The sequence below is a fragment of the Sarcophilus harrisii genome, chromosome 6 (genome assembly GCF_902635505.1).
Source record: "Sarcophilus harrisii chromosome 6, mSarHar1.11, whole genome shotgun sequence".
In the NCBI taxonomy this organism is placed as follows: domain Eukaryota; kingdom Metazoa; phylum Chordata; class Mammalia; order Dasyuromorphia; family Dasyuridae; genus Sarcophilus; species Sarcophilus harrisii.
The window spans coordinates 175,883,523-175,901,921 of NC_045431.1; the positions used below are offsets into that span (position 1 = coordinate 175,883,523).

The 18,399-nt window shown below is 37.4% G+C and overlaps 1 protein-coding gene across 1 annotated transcript in view; it reads left to right on the forward strand.

Moving 5' to 3' along the window:
• The window catches only part of GTF2E2 (general transcription factor IIE subunit 2), a 93,686-nt gene that overhangs the window by 33,810 nt on the left and 41,477 nt on the right, over window positions 1-18,399 (forward strand). The window contains exon 3 of the mRNA XM_031941462.1: window positions 12,698-12,789. Coding sequence (XP_031797322.1) covers window positions 12,698-12,789 — 92 coding nt within the window. The remainder of the gene's footprint in view (window positions 1-12,697; window positions 12,790-18,399) is intronic.

The following is an 18,399-nucleotide window of genomic DNA, read 5'->3' on the forward strand; positions in this document are numbered from 1 at the left end:
GACAGAGGAGAAAAATCATCTTTAAGAGGGACAATAAATTCCAGGAAGAAATCACCTTAAGCAAAACTCTCTCCTTTTTCAGAGGGTGGTACATGAAAAATGAATAGAAAAAAAAAGAGGAAAATTTTGTGATTTGGCAAGACGAAGAGAAGTAAAACAACAGAAATAGGTTGCAAACAGTCATGATACTTGGCACATAGTAGGTGCTTTATAGATGCTTTTTTGACTCAGACACACTCCTATCTTTATGCCCTCTTCTTTATAAAGAGATTTGTAGGAGAAAAAGATGGGAGGAAGAGTATTTTTAAAAAGATGAAAAGAATAGAGTGAACACAGCTATATAACCAAAGAATATAGAGCATGAATAAGAGAACTGTCTACTGTTATGGCTTATCCTCCCCATATTTCTATATTATTTTCCTCCTTTCTCATCACCTTCTCCCCTAATCGTTCTTTCTTACTCTCTCTTCTGCTTCCTGTCCCTCGCCCCCTCTTTTCCCTCTCCATCTCCTACCATCTTCTAGCTTAGCCTGTTTCTGAGAGCTGGGTGATGCAACAGCATTGTTCTCAGACACAATCAGCTAGGCTTGGACTGCATATTTGTGGGGCTCCTTTCACATGTGTGGAGCAGGTTCTCCTGGCAGAAGGGCTTTGAAGAGATGCAGAATTGGTCAGCACATTCATAATTTCAAAGGGAATTTAAATCTAGACAGCATAAGTCCCGTTTGTTTAAAAAAAAAAAAAAAAAAAGAGCGAGACAGAGAGAGACAGAGACACACTAGGTAGGTAGACTTTCTCAGTTGTTCAGTGGGCACCAGAAATGTGGGGTCAAGGCAGTCATGCAAATCTAGCCCAAAATGAAATCCCCATAAATCTCTCACTTCATGAAACCTGCTTCTAGTCTGAAACCAGCGAGAACATTATAGCACATAAAATTTTTAAGTTTTGTACAAATAAAACTCACATAGCTAGAATTAGAAGAGAAATGGATAACTGAGAAATAATCTTTGTATTAGGTTTCTCTGATAAAGATTTCATATTCATGTCATATAAGGTACTCATTCAAAATTTTAAGTGCCATTTCCTAGTGGAAAAATTGTCCAGAGGATATGAAGAGACAGTTTTCTTTTTTCCTTTATTTTTAACATTAATTTTTTAAAAAGAATTCCAAATTCTCTCCCTCCTTCCAGCATCTCCTATACCCATTCAAAAGGCAAGCAATATAATAATCATTATCACCTCTCCATACCTATTCAGAAAGGAAGCAGTATATTCATTATATGTGAAACTGTATAAAATATTTACATAATAATCATGTACCCCAAAAAATGAAAGCAGCAGTTTTCAAAGGGAGAAATTGAAGTAAGTTATCAACAATCATATTCAAAATGCTTCAAATTACTAATTATTAAAAGAAATAGAAATTAAAAGCAGCTCTAAGATTTTACGTCACACCTGTCAGACTAGCAAAGTTCAAAAAATTAAAATGACAGTTGTTGGAAAGAAGGATTGGAAAAACTAGATGATAAATGCATTTAAGTGGAATTGCGAATTGGTCCATTATTCTGGATATGTGCAATAAAGTCACTGGTGTGCATATTCTTTAACCCAGCTGTAGCACTGCTAGCTCTGTGAATCCCCAAAACATCAAAGAAATAGGACAGGGGCTCATAATTACAAAAATAACCTATATAAGCTGTTTCTGAATCAGCAAGAAACTAGGAATTAGGGAGATGATGCCTATCAATTTGAGGAAGAACTTCGCAAATTTTACTAATGGAATGGAATAGTATTGTGGTTTAATAATATTATGATATAAATATTTACATAGTAATATGATTATATGATATAATTGTGATGTAATAAATGACAAAAAAGGAGCGCTTTCAGAGAAAGCTGGAAAGATTTGTATGAACTGAGCAGAGTCAAGAGAATCATTTGTACATTAATGTCAACATTGTAAAGACCAACCATTTTAAAAGACTTCAAAATTCTAATCAGTGCCATAACTAACCAAGAGTTCTTGGGAGTCTGATAAAAGCAGACTGAATCTTTTCACAGAGAAATTGAAGGACACCGGGTATAGAATGAGATATACATTTTTAGAATAGAAATTTGTATCACTTGGCTGTGCATTTTTGTTACAAGGGATAGGTTTACTTTTTTTTTTTTTTTTTTTTTTTTTTTTTTGTTAATTCATGGTTAAACAGATGTAGGAAGGATACATGTTTTTCAGTCAAAGTAAATAATATAAAGTGTTAATATAAGTATTTTTGTATGGGTTCACAAGGGTTCTTTCCCTTTGTCTTTGGTCTCTGTGGGGTATATCCTATAGTGGTGATACTGATACTACGTTAGCATATTTGTACAGTTTAGCTATTAACTATATTAAACTTTAGAAAAAATGCTTCCAATGACTACTGATAGGAGAAATGTACATTAAAATAACAGAACTATTTGTTCATATCCTTTGATCGCTTAGGTATTGGGGAATAGCATTTGGTAACATTTCTGTATAAAAAAAAATGAGTAAGAAAACAAAATGCAAGTGAACAGCAACAAAAAGAGGGAGAATGTTATGTTGTGATCCACATTCAGTTGTTACAGCCCTCTCTCTGGGTGTAGATCTGCCTACCACTTTAAGAGGTGTCTCTCTTCTGACTTAAGTGTATAAAGGTGTTAGATAAGAACAAATATAAGCAAAGAGTTCTCAAAAGAATTTCAGGGTAACATGCAAAAATGTTTGTGGCAGCCCTTTTTATAGTGGCAAGAAACTAGAAACTGAGTGGATGCCCATCAGTTGGAGAATGGCTGAATAAATGATGGTATATGAATGTTATGGAATATTATTATTCTGTAAGAAATTTCAAAGAGGCCTGGAGAGACTTACATGAATTGATGCTGAGTGAAATGAGCAGAACCAGGAGATCATTATACACAGCAACAAGATTATAAGATGATCATTTGTGGGATGTGGCCGTTTTCAACAATGAAATGATTCAAACCAGTTCCAGTTCTTCAGTGATGAAGAAAGTCATCTACACTTTAGAGAGAGGGCTGTGGGGACTGAGTATGGATCACAATATAGCATCTTCACTTTTTCTGTTGATGTTTGCTTGCATTTTGTTTTCTTTCTCAGTTTTTTTTATTTCCTCCTTTACCTGATTTTTCTTTTGCAGCAAGATAATTGTATAAATATGTATATATAGATATTGGATTTAATATGTTTTAACATATTTAACATGTATTGGACTACCTGCCATCTAGGGGAGGGAGTGGGGGGAGGGAGGGAAAAATTTGGAACAGAAAGTTTTGCAAGGGTCAATGCTGAAAAATTACCCCTGCATATGTTTTGTAAATAAAAAGCTTTAATAAAATTAAAAAAAAAATCTCAGGGTATTCACAGATATATAAAATAATTTACCTCATGACCAGCAAATTAAGTAATAAATGTTGAGAATAATCAGTGTTGGAAAAACAGCCATATTATTGCATTGTTTTAGATCTGTGAATTGGGATAACCACTCAAGAAAGCAGTTTGAAATTATGTAAGTAAAATGGTTTCCATGTCTACACCAGAGACATTTTTTGCCCCCCAAAAAGAAAAAAGATTCCATATACATCAAAATATTTGTAGCTTTACTTTTTGTGGTAGCAAGAGGACTGGTAACAAGATAGATGTCTACAAATTGGGGAATAGCTGAACAAATAGTGGTGCATGAATGTAATAGAATATTCCTGAGTGCTAAGAAATGATGAATATAAAGAAGGGTGAATGACTTGCATGAACTGATATAAAATGAAATAAGCAGATCCAGGGGGGAAAAACCCTAAATATTGCAAAAAACTTAATATTGTACAAAAACTAAATATTGCAAAATCACAGAGTAAGCTTAACTCCAAAGAAGAGATATGGGAAGGCATCTCCACTTACTCTTCTGTAGAGGTTGAGATCCACATGGAACATTGTGTTTAATGTCAGTTTTTTTTTTTTTTTCAGTGCATTGAAGTGTTGGTTTTTTTTCCTCCCTATTTCTCTTTTTTTTTTTTTTTTTAAATCTTTCTTTTAAAGTATGGCTCTTTGGGAAGCAGGAAAAGGATACAGGGAAAAATCAAGGTCATATTAGAAACTATTAACAAAACTAATTTTGAGTTTTCATCTCATGTTTATAAAATTGGCAAAGATGATATAATATAAACAATGACAACTGTTGGAGAATCTAAGGATGATAGGCACATTAATATGCTCTTGATGGTGCTGTGAGTTGGTCTTACCATTCTAGAAAATAATACGGGAACTATATTTAAAATGTTCGTGGAGTATAAATCCTTCTGTGGGTTCTGTGACAACTCTGATACTCTCTCCTGGTTCTCCTCCTGTCTGATTATTCCTTTTTTACTTTTCTTTGCTTGATTGTCATCAATCTCCCTCACTCTGAACATGAGTGACGGGAAGAGTTCCTTAGCCACTCCCTCTCTACTTTGATTTAATTATCTTGTCAACATTCATGGATTCAGCCTAGCTGTAAATGACTCAATACAAATGTTTGTATACCTATGTGTATACCCATCTCTTTCTTAAACTCCATTCCTACATTTCCATTTGCCTACTATATTTTTCCATCTGTTTGTTTCACCAGCACCTCCAAATTAACCTATTGAAAATTAAATTTGCAATCATTCCCCTAAACCTGTCCTTCCTCTAAGGCATCACAGTCCTTTCAGTCACTGAGACTCTTAAGCTTTTGAGTTGTTTTTGATTCTTTGTTCTCCCTCATAACTGATTAGGTGCCAGCCCTTGTCAGTTCAGTTGCTTAACATACCTCCCCTTCTCCCTTCTCTGCATAACTGCCTAAACAGTCTTCCCATGGCATAAATCTCACTATGTTATTCCTCCTGGTGCAGAAGGGATTCAGTATAAACTTTGTAATCTTTTAGTTATAATTCTTTATGATCTGACTCTAGCCTACCCTTGGTGATGCAGTAGATAAAGTGCCAGCATGGAGTTAGGAAAACCTGAGTTCATATCCAGCCTCTTACAATTCTTCATTGTTTGGAATGCTCAAAAAGTTATCAAACTGTGCATACCCTTTGACCCAGCAGTGTTACTACTGGGCTTATATCCCAAAGAGATCTTAAAGAAGGGAAAGGGACCTGTATGTGCAAGAATGTTTGTGGCAACCCTCTTTGTAGTGGCTAAAAACTGGAAACTGAATGGATGTCCATCAATTGGAGAATGGCTGAATAAATTGTGGTATATGAATAATATGGAATATTATTGTTTGGTAAGAAACGACCAACAGGATAATTTCAGAAAGGCCTGGAGAGACTTACACGAACTGATGCTGAGTGAAATGAGCAGGACCAGGAGATCGTTATATACTTCAACAACAGTACTATATGATGATCAATTCTGATGGACCTGGCCATCTTCAGCAATGAGATGAACTAAATCAGTTCTAATTGAGCAGTAATGAACTGAACCAGCTACACCCAGTGAAAGAACTCTGGGAGATGACTAAGAGCCATTACATTGAATTCCCAATCCCTTTATTTTTGCCCACTTGCATTTTTGATTTCCTTCACAGGCTAACTGTACAATATTTCGGAGTCCGATTATTTTTGTACAGCAAAATAATAGTTTGGACATGTATACTTATTTTGTATTTAATTTATACTCTAAATATATTTAACATGTATTGGTCATCCTGCCATTTAGGGGAGGGGATGGGGGGAAGGAGGGGAAAAATTGGAACAAAAGGTTTGGTAATTGTCAATGCTGTAAAATTACCCATGTATATAAGTTGTAAATAAAAAGTTATTAAAATTAAAAAAACAATTCTTCATTGTGTGACCACCTCCTCACCCCCCGCTCCTCCTGGACAAGTCACTTAACTACTATGTGCTGTAGTTTTCTCAGCTGTAAAGAAGAGAGTAATAATAACTACTATATCCCAGCATTACTGTGAGGTTCAAATGAGGTAATAATTATGAAACACATAGCACAATACTTGGCACATAGGCGTTATGAAAACATGTTATCATAGGCACCTAAATTGTGCGGTGAATAAAGGCCCGAAATCAGGGAGACCTGAGTTTTAATCCAGGCTCAGATATTTACTAGTTGTATGACCTTGAGCAAGTCATTTAACCCTGTTTGCCTCAGTTTCCTCAACTGTAAAAATGGGAATAATAACAGTATCTATCTCCCAGCATTGTTGTGAGGATCAAATTAGATATCTTTAAAGCACTTACTAGCACAGTGCCTGGCACATAGTTGGTACTATAAATGTTAGCATTATTATTTTTTTTCACATGACTCTCTTTCACTTACTCTGCACCCCAACCAAATTGGCCTCCTGGCTTACCTGAGCACTCAGCATTCTGTCCTCTCATTCTAGGCCTTTGCAGAATTCTTTTCTCATCTGCAGGGTTCCTTATGGTTCCTCAAGGTTTAGCTTGCCTTGTATCTCTTCTTGGAAGACATCTCTTGTGTCACCTCTCCCTGTCAGAAACTTTCAGTGTTCTTTCCCTTAGCAGATATCCCTAAAACACTTTGCTTGATCTCTCCTTTCTCAGTTATCTCCTTGTCATACGTTAGGTCCAGCCATTTATATGTTGTATGTCTCCTCACATTGCCCCCACCGAATGTTAATTTTCTGGAGAATGGGGTTGTTTCTATTTCTTTTCTTTGAATCCCCCTACCAGTTTTGCAGGAGGTCATCTGTCCAGTTTTTTTTGTTTGTTTGTTTGTTTGTTTATTTTGAATTATCCTGAATAGCCATGCTCCTTTGGAATGTCTACTTTTTTCTTGGAAGTCCTGGAGATAAGTATTTAGGTTGAGATGGAAAAGGGAGGAGAACTTAGAAATAATACTTATTAAAACTGAGAAGAGAAAAGATTTGGGCCTCAGACATCCCATACCTTCTTGGTATATATTTAGAGTTGAACCATTTATATCTATGACATGATAAGGTTACCAGTAAACCCAATTGAAACAGTTCATTTTTCCTTTCCTCACCAACAAAGACAGATCAAGTTCTTTAGTTACAAGGAATGACTGTTAAGTGGAAAGATACCATTGAAAAACCAGTATTTTGAATGTAGAGTAGTATTTTTTGTAGAAAATTTATTATAATCAGAGTAGTGCCCCACAGTTTCTACGGACCATTTAGAGAAATGTTAAGAATAACTTTTGAGATTACATAGGGCCCTTTTAGGTCATTGAATTATTTGTTTGTAATTATTGTAATTCAACAATGTGATTGAACAAAATTCCATCATAGCAATGGTTTGGATAGGTACTTTATTTCATGAAGTGTTTTATCTGTTACTTATCAACCACTAGATTAAAGCTTTTCTGAAGAGATGGATTCTGAGTGTTGTTGTTACTGTTTTATATCAGATTTCATGGCTGTTAGAATATGTACATTACCCCATGTGCCCTTGTCTCCATTTTCTCTCTCAAAGTTCAGATGTTTTCAGCCACAAAGATGAGACTGATTTAAGGTTTAAAGCAAAATAAAAAACCTCAAAATGGTCGATAGAATAATTGTGTGCATGCTTATGGTGTGTGTGTGTGTGTGTGTGTGTGTGTGTGTGTGTGTGTGTGTGTAAAAATAAGTAAGGGAGAGGAGAGGAAAAGAAAAGATGGGGAAGGGCTAATTTTAAAAGCTTCTTGGCGTTAGGGGTTTGTTGGAGAACTAAGGGTTTCCTTTTGTTTCTATTTTTTTCCTTAATCAATAAAAATAATCATGTTGAATCAGGGAATTAATTATTTATGAAGAAGTTGGAAGATGCAGTAAAGCCTTGATTATTGGCCAAGAAGAAGCTGAGAATGTAGACTGTTCAGGATTAGCTCTCTCACTGTTGAGCACTTTTATTTTTGCCTTTTTTTGTATCTCTGGGGCTTAGCGCAACTTCTGGCATATAACAGGCACTTGATCAGTGCTGAATGACTTGGCTTGATTATAGTGAGAAGTTGGCATGGAGATCCGATCTTGGTATCTGGAAGACTTGAATCTGAATCTCACCTTAGACACTGTCAGGGTGACCCAGGATAAATTGCTTAAACTCTTTGGTTGTCAGATTTCTCATTTGTAAAGTAATGGGGTTTGATTCAATGACCTCTCAGTTCATTTGTGATATAAGCAGACCTTAGTGACTAGTTTGAATGGCTGAGATAAAAACCCTAGTCACCAAAGAGCTTGTGTTTCTTGATAGTCCTTTCTTCTCTGACTTAATTACTGTATTCATTGGTAGATGGCATTTTTGTACTTGTGTATAAAAAAAGGAATACAGCCCCTTAAATGGTGCTGAAGGGCAGATGCCAGTGGTCTTGGGCAAAGCTGGCTCCTTTGTTTCTCACTGGAGGTGAGCAGCTTTATGTCCTAAGCTCTGGATTCCTGGGTAGCTGTTAGATTCTGAGGGTACTAGTGTGCCCTTTGTTTTTTGTCTTTCCATCCAGACTAGCCTGATGAGCTTCCCAAGATACTTAGCTAAGCAGAGAGATTTGGAGTATAGAATATAGCATATTGTGTTTGTACATAAAGCATTTTCCTCTTTTCACAGTCCTGCCAAGTTAATTCCAGGATGGTATAATATTTTACAGTGTTCTCTAGCTTAGTACAAGAGGATTTTTACATGTGTTGTCCTCACATTTCCATTGTTTCTATTAATTGCTCATCTGTCCTGAGGTCCAGTTAAAGCAGCTTAGGTGTGCTCTCAGGTCTCCTTAGCTAGGAGAGAGGGATCTGTACTTTTTAGTGATTGTTACAGCAGTTGTCATGTGCTTGTTAATGAATCCACCAAGAGAAATGGATGAGGAGATTAGGGAAAAGAGAGGCACTTGTGATGTCCTGGCTTCCAGGGTTCACTGGTACTGTTTCCTCTCAGAGAGTAGCTATCTCTACAAAAACTACTTAACCTACTCTTGGTGAAATTTCAGCTCATGCCTCATGTCTCCTTTTTGTCTTTTTTGCTTTAGCTTTGGAATCCTTTTCAAGTGTTTCATTTGATTTGTTGCTTTTAGTGATTAAAGTATTGTTACTAAGCAAGTGGCAAATGGGTTGATTTTTCTTTTTTCTTTTCACAAGTCTCCCAGCTCCCCTGTGAACTAAATGATGTCTGGTGAGTAGGATGTGCACTTTGATAAGCAATTATGAATTCTCTTCTCTTCCCCCTTCCCCCAACCTTCCTGTAGCTAATAGTATGGGAGGTTAGCAAGTGTATTGTGTAGGAGAGTGTGAGTAGGTTGTGTTCTTCCACTAGCATTTATGAATTTTCCTCCCCATTTCCCTCCCACATACATCACAATGTAGTGTGTGTAGGAGTGGAATGAAGGGAGGCTGACAACGTGTAGGGACAACTAAGTCAGGGGGATCATCCATACAGCTACTTCTTATCCATTGTAGATTGAGGGACAGCTTCGGGGGGGGCGGGGGGAGATGCTATTTTTAAAAACTTCTTTTGAGACAAGCACTGTAACACAAAGACAGCAGATGTGTCTGGCCTCCAGGTGAATAGAGAGTGGGCCTTAAAATTTTTTTTTTTTTATGTTCTTTTACTGCAAATCTCTCTCTTTTTAAAAAATTTATTATAATAACTTTTTTATTGACAGAACCCATGCCAGGGTAATTTTTTACAACATTATCCCTTGCACTCACTTCTGTTCCGATTTTTCCCCTCCCTCCCTCCACCCCCTCCCCCAGATGGCAAGCAGTCCTATATATGTTAAATATGTTGCAGTATATCCTAGATACAATATATGTGTGCAGAACCGAACAGTTCTCTTGTTGCACAGGGAGAATTGGATTCAGAAGGTAAAAATAACCCAGGAAGAAAAACAAAAATGCAAACAGTTTACATTCATTTCCCAGTGTTCTTTCTTTGGGTGTAGCTGCTTCTGTCCATCCTTGATCAATTGAAACTGAGTTAGATCTTCTCTTTGTCAAAGAAATCCACTTCCATCAGAATACATCCTCATACAGTATTGTTGTTGAAGTATATAATGATCTCCTGGTTCTGCTCATTTCACTTAGCATCAGTTCATGTAAGTCTCTCCAAGCCTCTCTGTATTCATCCTGCTGGTCATTTCTTATAGAACAATAATATTCCATAACATTCATATACCACAATTTACCCAACCATTCTCCAATTGATGGGCATCCATTCATTTTCCAGTTTCTAGCCACTACAAACAGGGCTGCCACAAACATTTTGGCACATGCAGGTCCCTTTCCCTTCTTTAGTATCTCTTTGGGGTATAAGCCCAGTAGTAACACTGCTGGATCAAAGGGTATGCACAGTTTGATAACTTTTTGGGCATAATTCCAGATTGCTCTCCAGAATGGTTGGATTCGTTCACAACTCCACCAACAATGCATCAGTGTCCCAGTTTTCCCCCATCCCCTCCAACATTCATCATTATTTTTTCCTGTCATCTTAGCCAATCTGACAGGTGTGTAGTGGTATCTCAGAGTTGTCTTAATTTGCATTTCTCTAATCAATAGTGATTTGGAACACTTTCATATGAGTGGTAATATTTTCAATTTCATCATCTGAAAATTGTCTATTCATATCCTTTGACTATTTATCAATTGGAGAATGGTTTGATTTCTTATAAATTAGAGTCAGTTCTCTATATATTTTGGAAATGAGGCCTTTATCAGAACCTTTAACTGTGAAGATGTTTTCCCAGTTTGTTTCTTCCCTTCTAATCTTGTTTGCATTAGTTTTGTTTGCACAAAGGCTTTTTTTTTTTTAAATTTTTTATTATTTTTTTATTTAATAGCCTTTTATTTACAGGTTATATGCATGGGTAACTTTACAGCATTAACAATTGCCAAACCTCTTGTTCCAATTTTTCACCTCTTACTCTCCACCTCCTCCCCCAGATGGCAGGATGATCAGTAGATGTTAAATATATTAAAATATAAATTAGATACACAATAAGTATACATGACCAAACCGTTATTTTGCTGTACAAAAAGAATCAGACTCTGAAATATTGTACAGTTAGCTTGTGAAGGAAATCAAAAATGCATGTGGGCATAAATATAGGGATTGGGAATTCAATGTAATGGTTTTAGTCATCTCCCAGAGTTCTTTCTCTGGGCGTAGCTGGTTCAGTTCATTACTGCTCCATTGGAAATGATTTGGTTGATCTCATTGCTGAGGATGGCCAGGTCCATCAGAACTGGTCATCATATAGTATTGTTGTTGAAGTATATAATGATCTCCTGGTCCTGCTCATTTCACTCAGCATCAGTTCATGTAAGTCTCTCCAGGCCTTTCTGAAATCATCCTGTTGGTCATTTCTTATAGAACAATAATATTCCATAATATTCATATACCACAATTTATTCAGCCATTCTCCAACTGATGGGCATCCATTCAGTTTCCAGTTTCTAGCCACTACAAAAAGGGCTGCCACAAAACATTCTGCACAAAGGCTTTTTTTTTTTTTTTTTTTAAATTTAATAGCCTTTTATTTACAGGATTTATACATGGGTAACTTTACAGCATTAACAATTGCCAAACCTCTTGTTCCAATTTTTCACCTCTTACCCCCCCCCCCCCCTCCCCTAGATGGCAGGATGACCAGTAGATGTTAAATATATTAAAATATAACTTAGATACACAATAAGTATACATGATCAAAACATTATTTTGCTGTACAAAAAGAATCAGACTCTGAATTATTGTACAATTAGCTTGTGAAGGAAATCAAAAATGCATGTGTGCATAAATATAGGGATTGGGAATTTAATGTAATGGTTTTTAGTCATCTCCCAGAGTTATTTTTCTGGGCATAGCTAGCTCAGTTCATTACTGCTCCATTAGAAATGATTTGGTTGATCTCGTTGCTGAGGATGGCCTGATCCATCAGAACTGGTCATCATCTAGTATTGTTGTTGAAGTATATAATGATCTCCTGGTCCTGCTCATTTCACTCAGCATCAGTTCGTGTAAGTCTCTCCAGGCCTTTCTGAAATCATCCTGTGCACAAAGGCTTTTTAATTTGATGTAATCAAAATTTTCTATTTTGTGATCAATAATGTCTCTAGTTCATCTTTGGTCACAAATTCCTTCCTCCTCCACAGGTCTGAGAGATAAAATATCCTATGTTCCTCTAATTTATTTATAATCTTGTTCTTTATGCCTAAGTCATGGACCCATTTTGATCTTATCTTGGTATACGGTGTTAAGTGTGGGTCCATGAGTGGGCCTTAAATTTGAGAAAACTCAGCTCAAGACAGGTCATCCCTTTCACTCATGTTGCTTGCTGGCTGTGGGTGTAGTCCAGGCTAGGTTCCATCACCCTGAAGGGCCTAATTAACTCACTAATGATAAAGTAAAGAATCAGCAGATGTTCATCTTAAGTAACAGCATAAAACTCAACCGAATTATGGGATTGCTTTATTGTACAATATTTTAAAAGAAGCAACCAAATGTATTCTTTGATATTACTGTTTGAAAAATCTGCATTTTTGTCCCTACTCTTAGTTTCGAAGAAGGATTGTTTTTGTTATCAATATTTTATTGGCTGGATTTAGGGAAGTGTAAACACTCAAATAAAACCATTATGCTGGTGGATCTGGGGAACAGTTGTTTAGAAGTCAGTCATACACAAAATTTAAAACATGAACCACTATGAAAGTGTTTAGAAAATGTCTTTTTTTTTTTTCCCTTACAGATCACAGTAATGGATCATTTAACTTCAAAGCCCTTTCTGGAGGCTCAGGATACAAATTTGGAGTTCTTGCAAAGATTGTAAATTACATGAAGGTACTAAATACTTGCCTTAATAACAGTAGATTTGTGCCAAGGTATCTTATGTGGTTTCTTGGAAAAGCAATATTCATTCTTAGTTATGTTGGAGTGTTGTTTTTTTTTTTTTACTTCTAATCTTAAGAATATTTTTCCTAAATTGATAGTAATTTACTTTAAAATTGAGAATTTCTTTTTATTATTAAGTAGGATCTTTTAATTCCTCTAAATCTATCTCTCAACAAGCAAGTGTTGAGTCTGCCAGATTCTAGGTACTATGATAGGTACTGAAAATTCAGAAATAAAGCTGTTCATATCATTTTGAGTTACGCTGGTAACTCTTGTGCTCAGTCCTGAGAAAGATTTGTAAGTATATTTGTTCTACTTAAGAACTGAGGTTACTTGCTGAATTGATTTCACATGCTTTAGGTTAGTAGGGGTGGTCAAGTGCAAAGGAGGGAATATTGGGTCTGTGTTCAAATCCTAGTTCTGCCACTAGTTACCAGGCATCTCTTAAGTGACAGTTTAATATTGCCTTTTCTCAGTCCTCATCCTTCTCTTTTTTTGCTTTCTAGAAAACATTTTTAAAATTCTGAATTTAAACTCTAATAAAGAGTATTTCTATATGCACATATACACAGTTGAACACAAAAAGGATTTTACATGAATCTCCATTTCATGCTGCTTATTTTAAAGAAAAATATGTAATGGAAATTTGCCTATAACTTTCAGAATTGCCCTGCTTGTTTGTGCTTCCTTCACTTTTGCATTTTAAAAATTGTGACAGTAGTCTTATTTTTTGTAGTAATACTATTACTTTAAAAAAAAGACAGCATGCAGACAGTTATGTACAAATAAGATTGATCAGTCTCCCTGTGTCACTTCCCCTTCCCCCCCCCCCCCCATATATATATGTTGAGAGGGACAGATACGTAACATGATGAATTGGAGATAATTGCAAAGGAAGTCACTAGTATAGTAAAGATATCTAGGAAATGCTTTTTGCAGAAAGTAGAACTTTATTAGATATTTGAAAGAAGCCAGGATAGTAAGGAGGGAGGGATTGACAATGACAGTTCATAAAATCAGGAAATAAAATGTCTGAGGAACAGCAAAATCTGGATGCTGTGGCACTCTTTCCCCCTTCCTTCACTGCCCTTTATGCTGACACTCCTCAGTCTTTCCCAGAGGATCTATCTGCACTTGTTGCTTATAGATACAGCTTCTTACACTGATACTCCAGTCAAAAGAAAAAATGGGACTGAAAGTCATGTCTACTAACTGTGGAGCTAAGACCTTGGCTGGATATTTGGCTTGGCTTTGGGGTCCCCTTTCCTATTGTCCATGGACTTCTATTTGACTTTGTATACAGTTCTGGGGTGGGAGATATGACTTGATCTCATCCCTTATGTAAATCATTATTCAGTCTGGTAAGAATGGAGGGTTTTGCTAGAGCAGGTATGCAGGGACCTTCATGGTCCACTTCCTGAGACAGCTAGCAATTTGTGGGTAAGGGGAAAAATCCAGTCCTCTTGTTCATCGACTGCCCTGCAGCTTTTGGCAGTCTTGGGCACCCTCTGACTCTTTGTGATTCTTTGTCCTTTCTAGGTTCTTCTTCCAATTCTTTGTGTGCTCCTCATCTTCCATACCATGCCACCAGCTGTGAATGTAGCCCCGTGGCTCTGCCCTGGGTCATCTCTTTTATCCCCATACTGTCTCTCTTGCTGACCTCACAGTTCCAAAGGGTCTGGTTTTAATTTTTATGCAGATGTTTCAGGGAGAGGTAGGGAGGAAGGAGAAAATAGGAATCACAGTTCTTTAGTGACCTCTTGATTAACAGTGTTAAAATCCCCCAATAATTTGGTATTCAATATTGAAAGCCCTAATCACTATCAGAAAAGAAAAAATATATAGTAGAATAGGCAGGGATTTGGGAGATAAACTTGCATGGTATCAATAACTCTTGGTTGTCCTTGGATGAGAAATCTCTGCAGATTTATCTAAATGAACTTATTTGATAATTGTAAAGGCATTTGGTTGCCAGCCCAAAATGATGACAAACCCTGCTGGTTACCTACCAAATCTTCCCTGTGAAATTCTTTACTTATCTGTTATGGAAGCTGCTATCAGCATATTAATGATAAATTCCTTTGCTTTCAGTTTAGCCTCATATCTTTGACTGCATAGTCTTCAGATTTACCCTCACTCCAATGGGGATGCCGCTTCCAAGAGATCTTGTTCCTCTCAGGACACTTGATAGTTGCCAGATACTACCTGTCTATTCAACTTTTGAACTGGGTATCCATTAGGCATCTGAAACTCACCAGGATCAAATTTGAATTCACTCTCTTTCCCCCATGCCCTTCCAGACTTTGCTGTTACTATCAGGGACACCACTGTCCTCCAAGTGAGACCTATGCTTGCAGCTTCAATTTTATCCCTTATCTAGTCATTTTGCCCTTCACAATATCTTGTCTCCCCTTCTTTCTGGTCAAACAGTGACCCCACTAACCCACACCTTCTTTGCCTCAAGTCTAGATTGTCGCCCAAGCCTCCTCTTTGGGCTCCATGTCAAGGTTCTCCCCACACCAGCCCATTTCTCAGCAGCTACCAGAGTGATTTTCCTGGAACATGTGTCTAATCCTTGTCCTCTTCTGGGCACTGAGTTCAGCTGGTTTCCTATGACTTGTAGCATCACCTATGCCATTGTTTGAAGCTCTTCCCGGCTTTGCAAGTCTAATTATGCATCACTCTCTTACAGCCACACTATGTTCCCACCTTACTAGCCATCTTACCACACTTCATTTCCCATCTCTGGATTTTCGAATTGGTTGTTCCCTATGCCTAGAATATTTTTCCTTCCTGCCTATTTTTAGGATTCCTGAGCTTCCTTCAAGATTCAGCTCAAATACTTCTTCAGCAGGTGGCTTTTCCTGACCAGCCCTGATTCTCTCCACTCCCAACTTCTCACACCTCGAACTAAGATTAAGATTACCTTTCATCTCTCTTCCATATATCTGGGCTGTGACTGTTGATGTTTATTGCCTCTCCTATCTGATAGGAAGCACCTTGAAGCCAAGGTTTGCTATTGCCTGCCTTTGTCTCTCCAGCCCTTAGCACAATACTTGGCACATAATAGATTAAGTGCTAGTAAATGTTTTTTGATCAATTACTAACTATGACTATGGGCAGATTTTGGCCACATGCGAGTTAAACTTGATGGCCTCTGAGGTTCTTTCCTTCTCTGAGTTTGTAATCCTGTGGTCTCACTTCTCCTGTCTGTCAAACTCTTTATATTAAAGTGATTCAGAAGCACATACAGAGTTCTGAGCCTAAAGTTGGAAAGATCTCAGGTTCAAATCCAGTCTCAGACATTGGCTGTGTAGCTATGGAGGAGGCACTTCACTTCTGTTTGCCTCAGTTTAAAATGAGAATCAATATTAGCATCTAGCTGTCTTAGGTTCTTGTGAAGATCAAGTGAGAGATAGTTGTAAAGCACTTAGTACAGTGCTTAGTATAAAGTAAGTGTAATATAAATGTTAGGTATTATATTTAAAGCTTACATCAGTTTTAACTTCATATAAGGCCTTTTTTGTTTGTTTGTTTTTGTTCAGTCATTCAATAAGCTTTAGGCACCTACTATGTGCCAGGCCCTGTGCTGAGTCATGATGCTACAAAGAAAAGGGGGAAACATCAGTCCCTGCACTCAAGGAACTTATAATAGGAGTGATATATAGAGAGGAGTGGCAGCATGAAGAACAGCATTTTAGTTTAGGAAGTTGCAGGGATGGTGAGTAGAGTCATAGAAAAACTGATTAACAACATATTTCCAGGAGCAGTGGCAATATTGATTTGATTATGGATCCAGAACTGGCCAGAGTGGGAGAAAAGGCAAGTTTGGTAGATGTGCGTGGTAAGAAAGTGGCTAAAGGAGTGTGGGGAACCTGCTGGGGTCCTATCAGCTAACTAAGCAGAGATGATGACCCCAAGGAGGTGCTTGTTCTCTGATCACAATAGGGCCCTGCTCTGTGTCAACTCTTGTGAGTATATTTGATTCCATTCTATATTAACATATACTTTAGAATTGCCTCTAAAGGTCAACTAGATAACCAGCTCTGATCAGATCGGTTCTTAGATCTTGTTTTTTTGCTAGTGATTACCTTCTTTCCCCCCACATTCTTCCTCCTCCCCTCATCATACTCCTTACTTGTCCCTCTTCTTCTTCTCCCCTCCCCACAAACTCTTTCTCTCTCCTACCCACAGCATAGATTTTGGATCTTGAATAAGCCTTGAATTCTCACTTGGAACCATTAAGCAAAACTAGGTTACATGGTGTCCATGTCTAAGAAATAATCTTCATTTTCTGTCATATGGGACCATTCTTAGTCATCACAGATACTTAGATTTCAGCATTCTCTTGGTGGTCTTTTCATTTATGTTATTGTTGAAGTCATTGTGTAGATTGTTTTCCTGATTCTCCTTTCTTCCTAGGTTTTTCCCTGAATGTTTCACACTTATTATTTCTTATACCTTAGCAATATTTCATGAAATTTATACCCCACATTTTGTTGAGCTATTCAGAGGGTGAACACTTCATTTCTATAGTTGGGTTTATGAAGGTGTGGGACAGGTGCAAGATCTTCTTACCCAAATTAACTAATCAGAGACATCTTCAGATACAAAGAGAAAACATTTATTCGGTCCTTGCAAGGAGGGGCCCAAACACACCCAGGCAGAGGTAGAGCCTCTCAGCTCCCATCTCCCAACATATGCCTTGGCCTGGCAAGCGAGAAGTAGTAAAGCTAGTTAAATAGCAAAAGGCCCAATTATTTCATTGGATGAACTAAAAAAGAAGTAACCATTATTGACCAATGTTCACCAATGTTATGTACTTCCGGTGGGTCACATCACTTCCTGTAGCTTAGACCTAGTTTCTGACATTTCTTGCCCTAGAGAACTCTAAGCCTAGAGATCATGTCACTTCCTGCAACTTGGGCCTAAGGTCTGACCTATTCCATTTTGGATTTTTTTGAGAAAACTTCACCTGGTCCTATTCATGAGGGTGGGAAGTTGGTGGGATTTCTTTTTGGGAGGAGGGTGTTGTTTATTTGCAACCAGGAAGAGGGATACTCTGAATACTTTGTTAGTGTGGGACCTTGCTTTCTGATGTAGGTCAGTATAATGTCATCCTCTGACCATACATTGATGCATTTGATGTAATATGATTTTGTGGTCCCTTGATTTTAGGGGAGCTTCTGTTCTGGCAATAAGTCAGTGATTCTAGATCTTCTGGCTTTGGAGTCTGCCTGAGAAAACTCCCATGCCCAATCTGTCTGATAGCTTCTGGCATCAGGATAGTCCCACAGATCAAACTCCTAAAACAATAGTGAATAGACCATTTCTCAGTTCATTGCTGACTAATAATCTTGTCTTCGAGAACCAAAATCCAACTCCGGAGACCACTCTTCTCTCCTACCTATTGTAATGCTGGAGAAACTGAGGCAGGATAGAGATTAGAGAGTATTTAATAATTTGTTTAAAGGGAGAGATTTACTGGGACCAAATGAATCCATGGTTGGGTCCCAGGGCTGAATGAGACCATCGTCTCCAAGAATCCAGCAAACAATG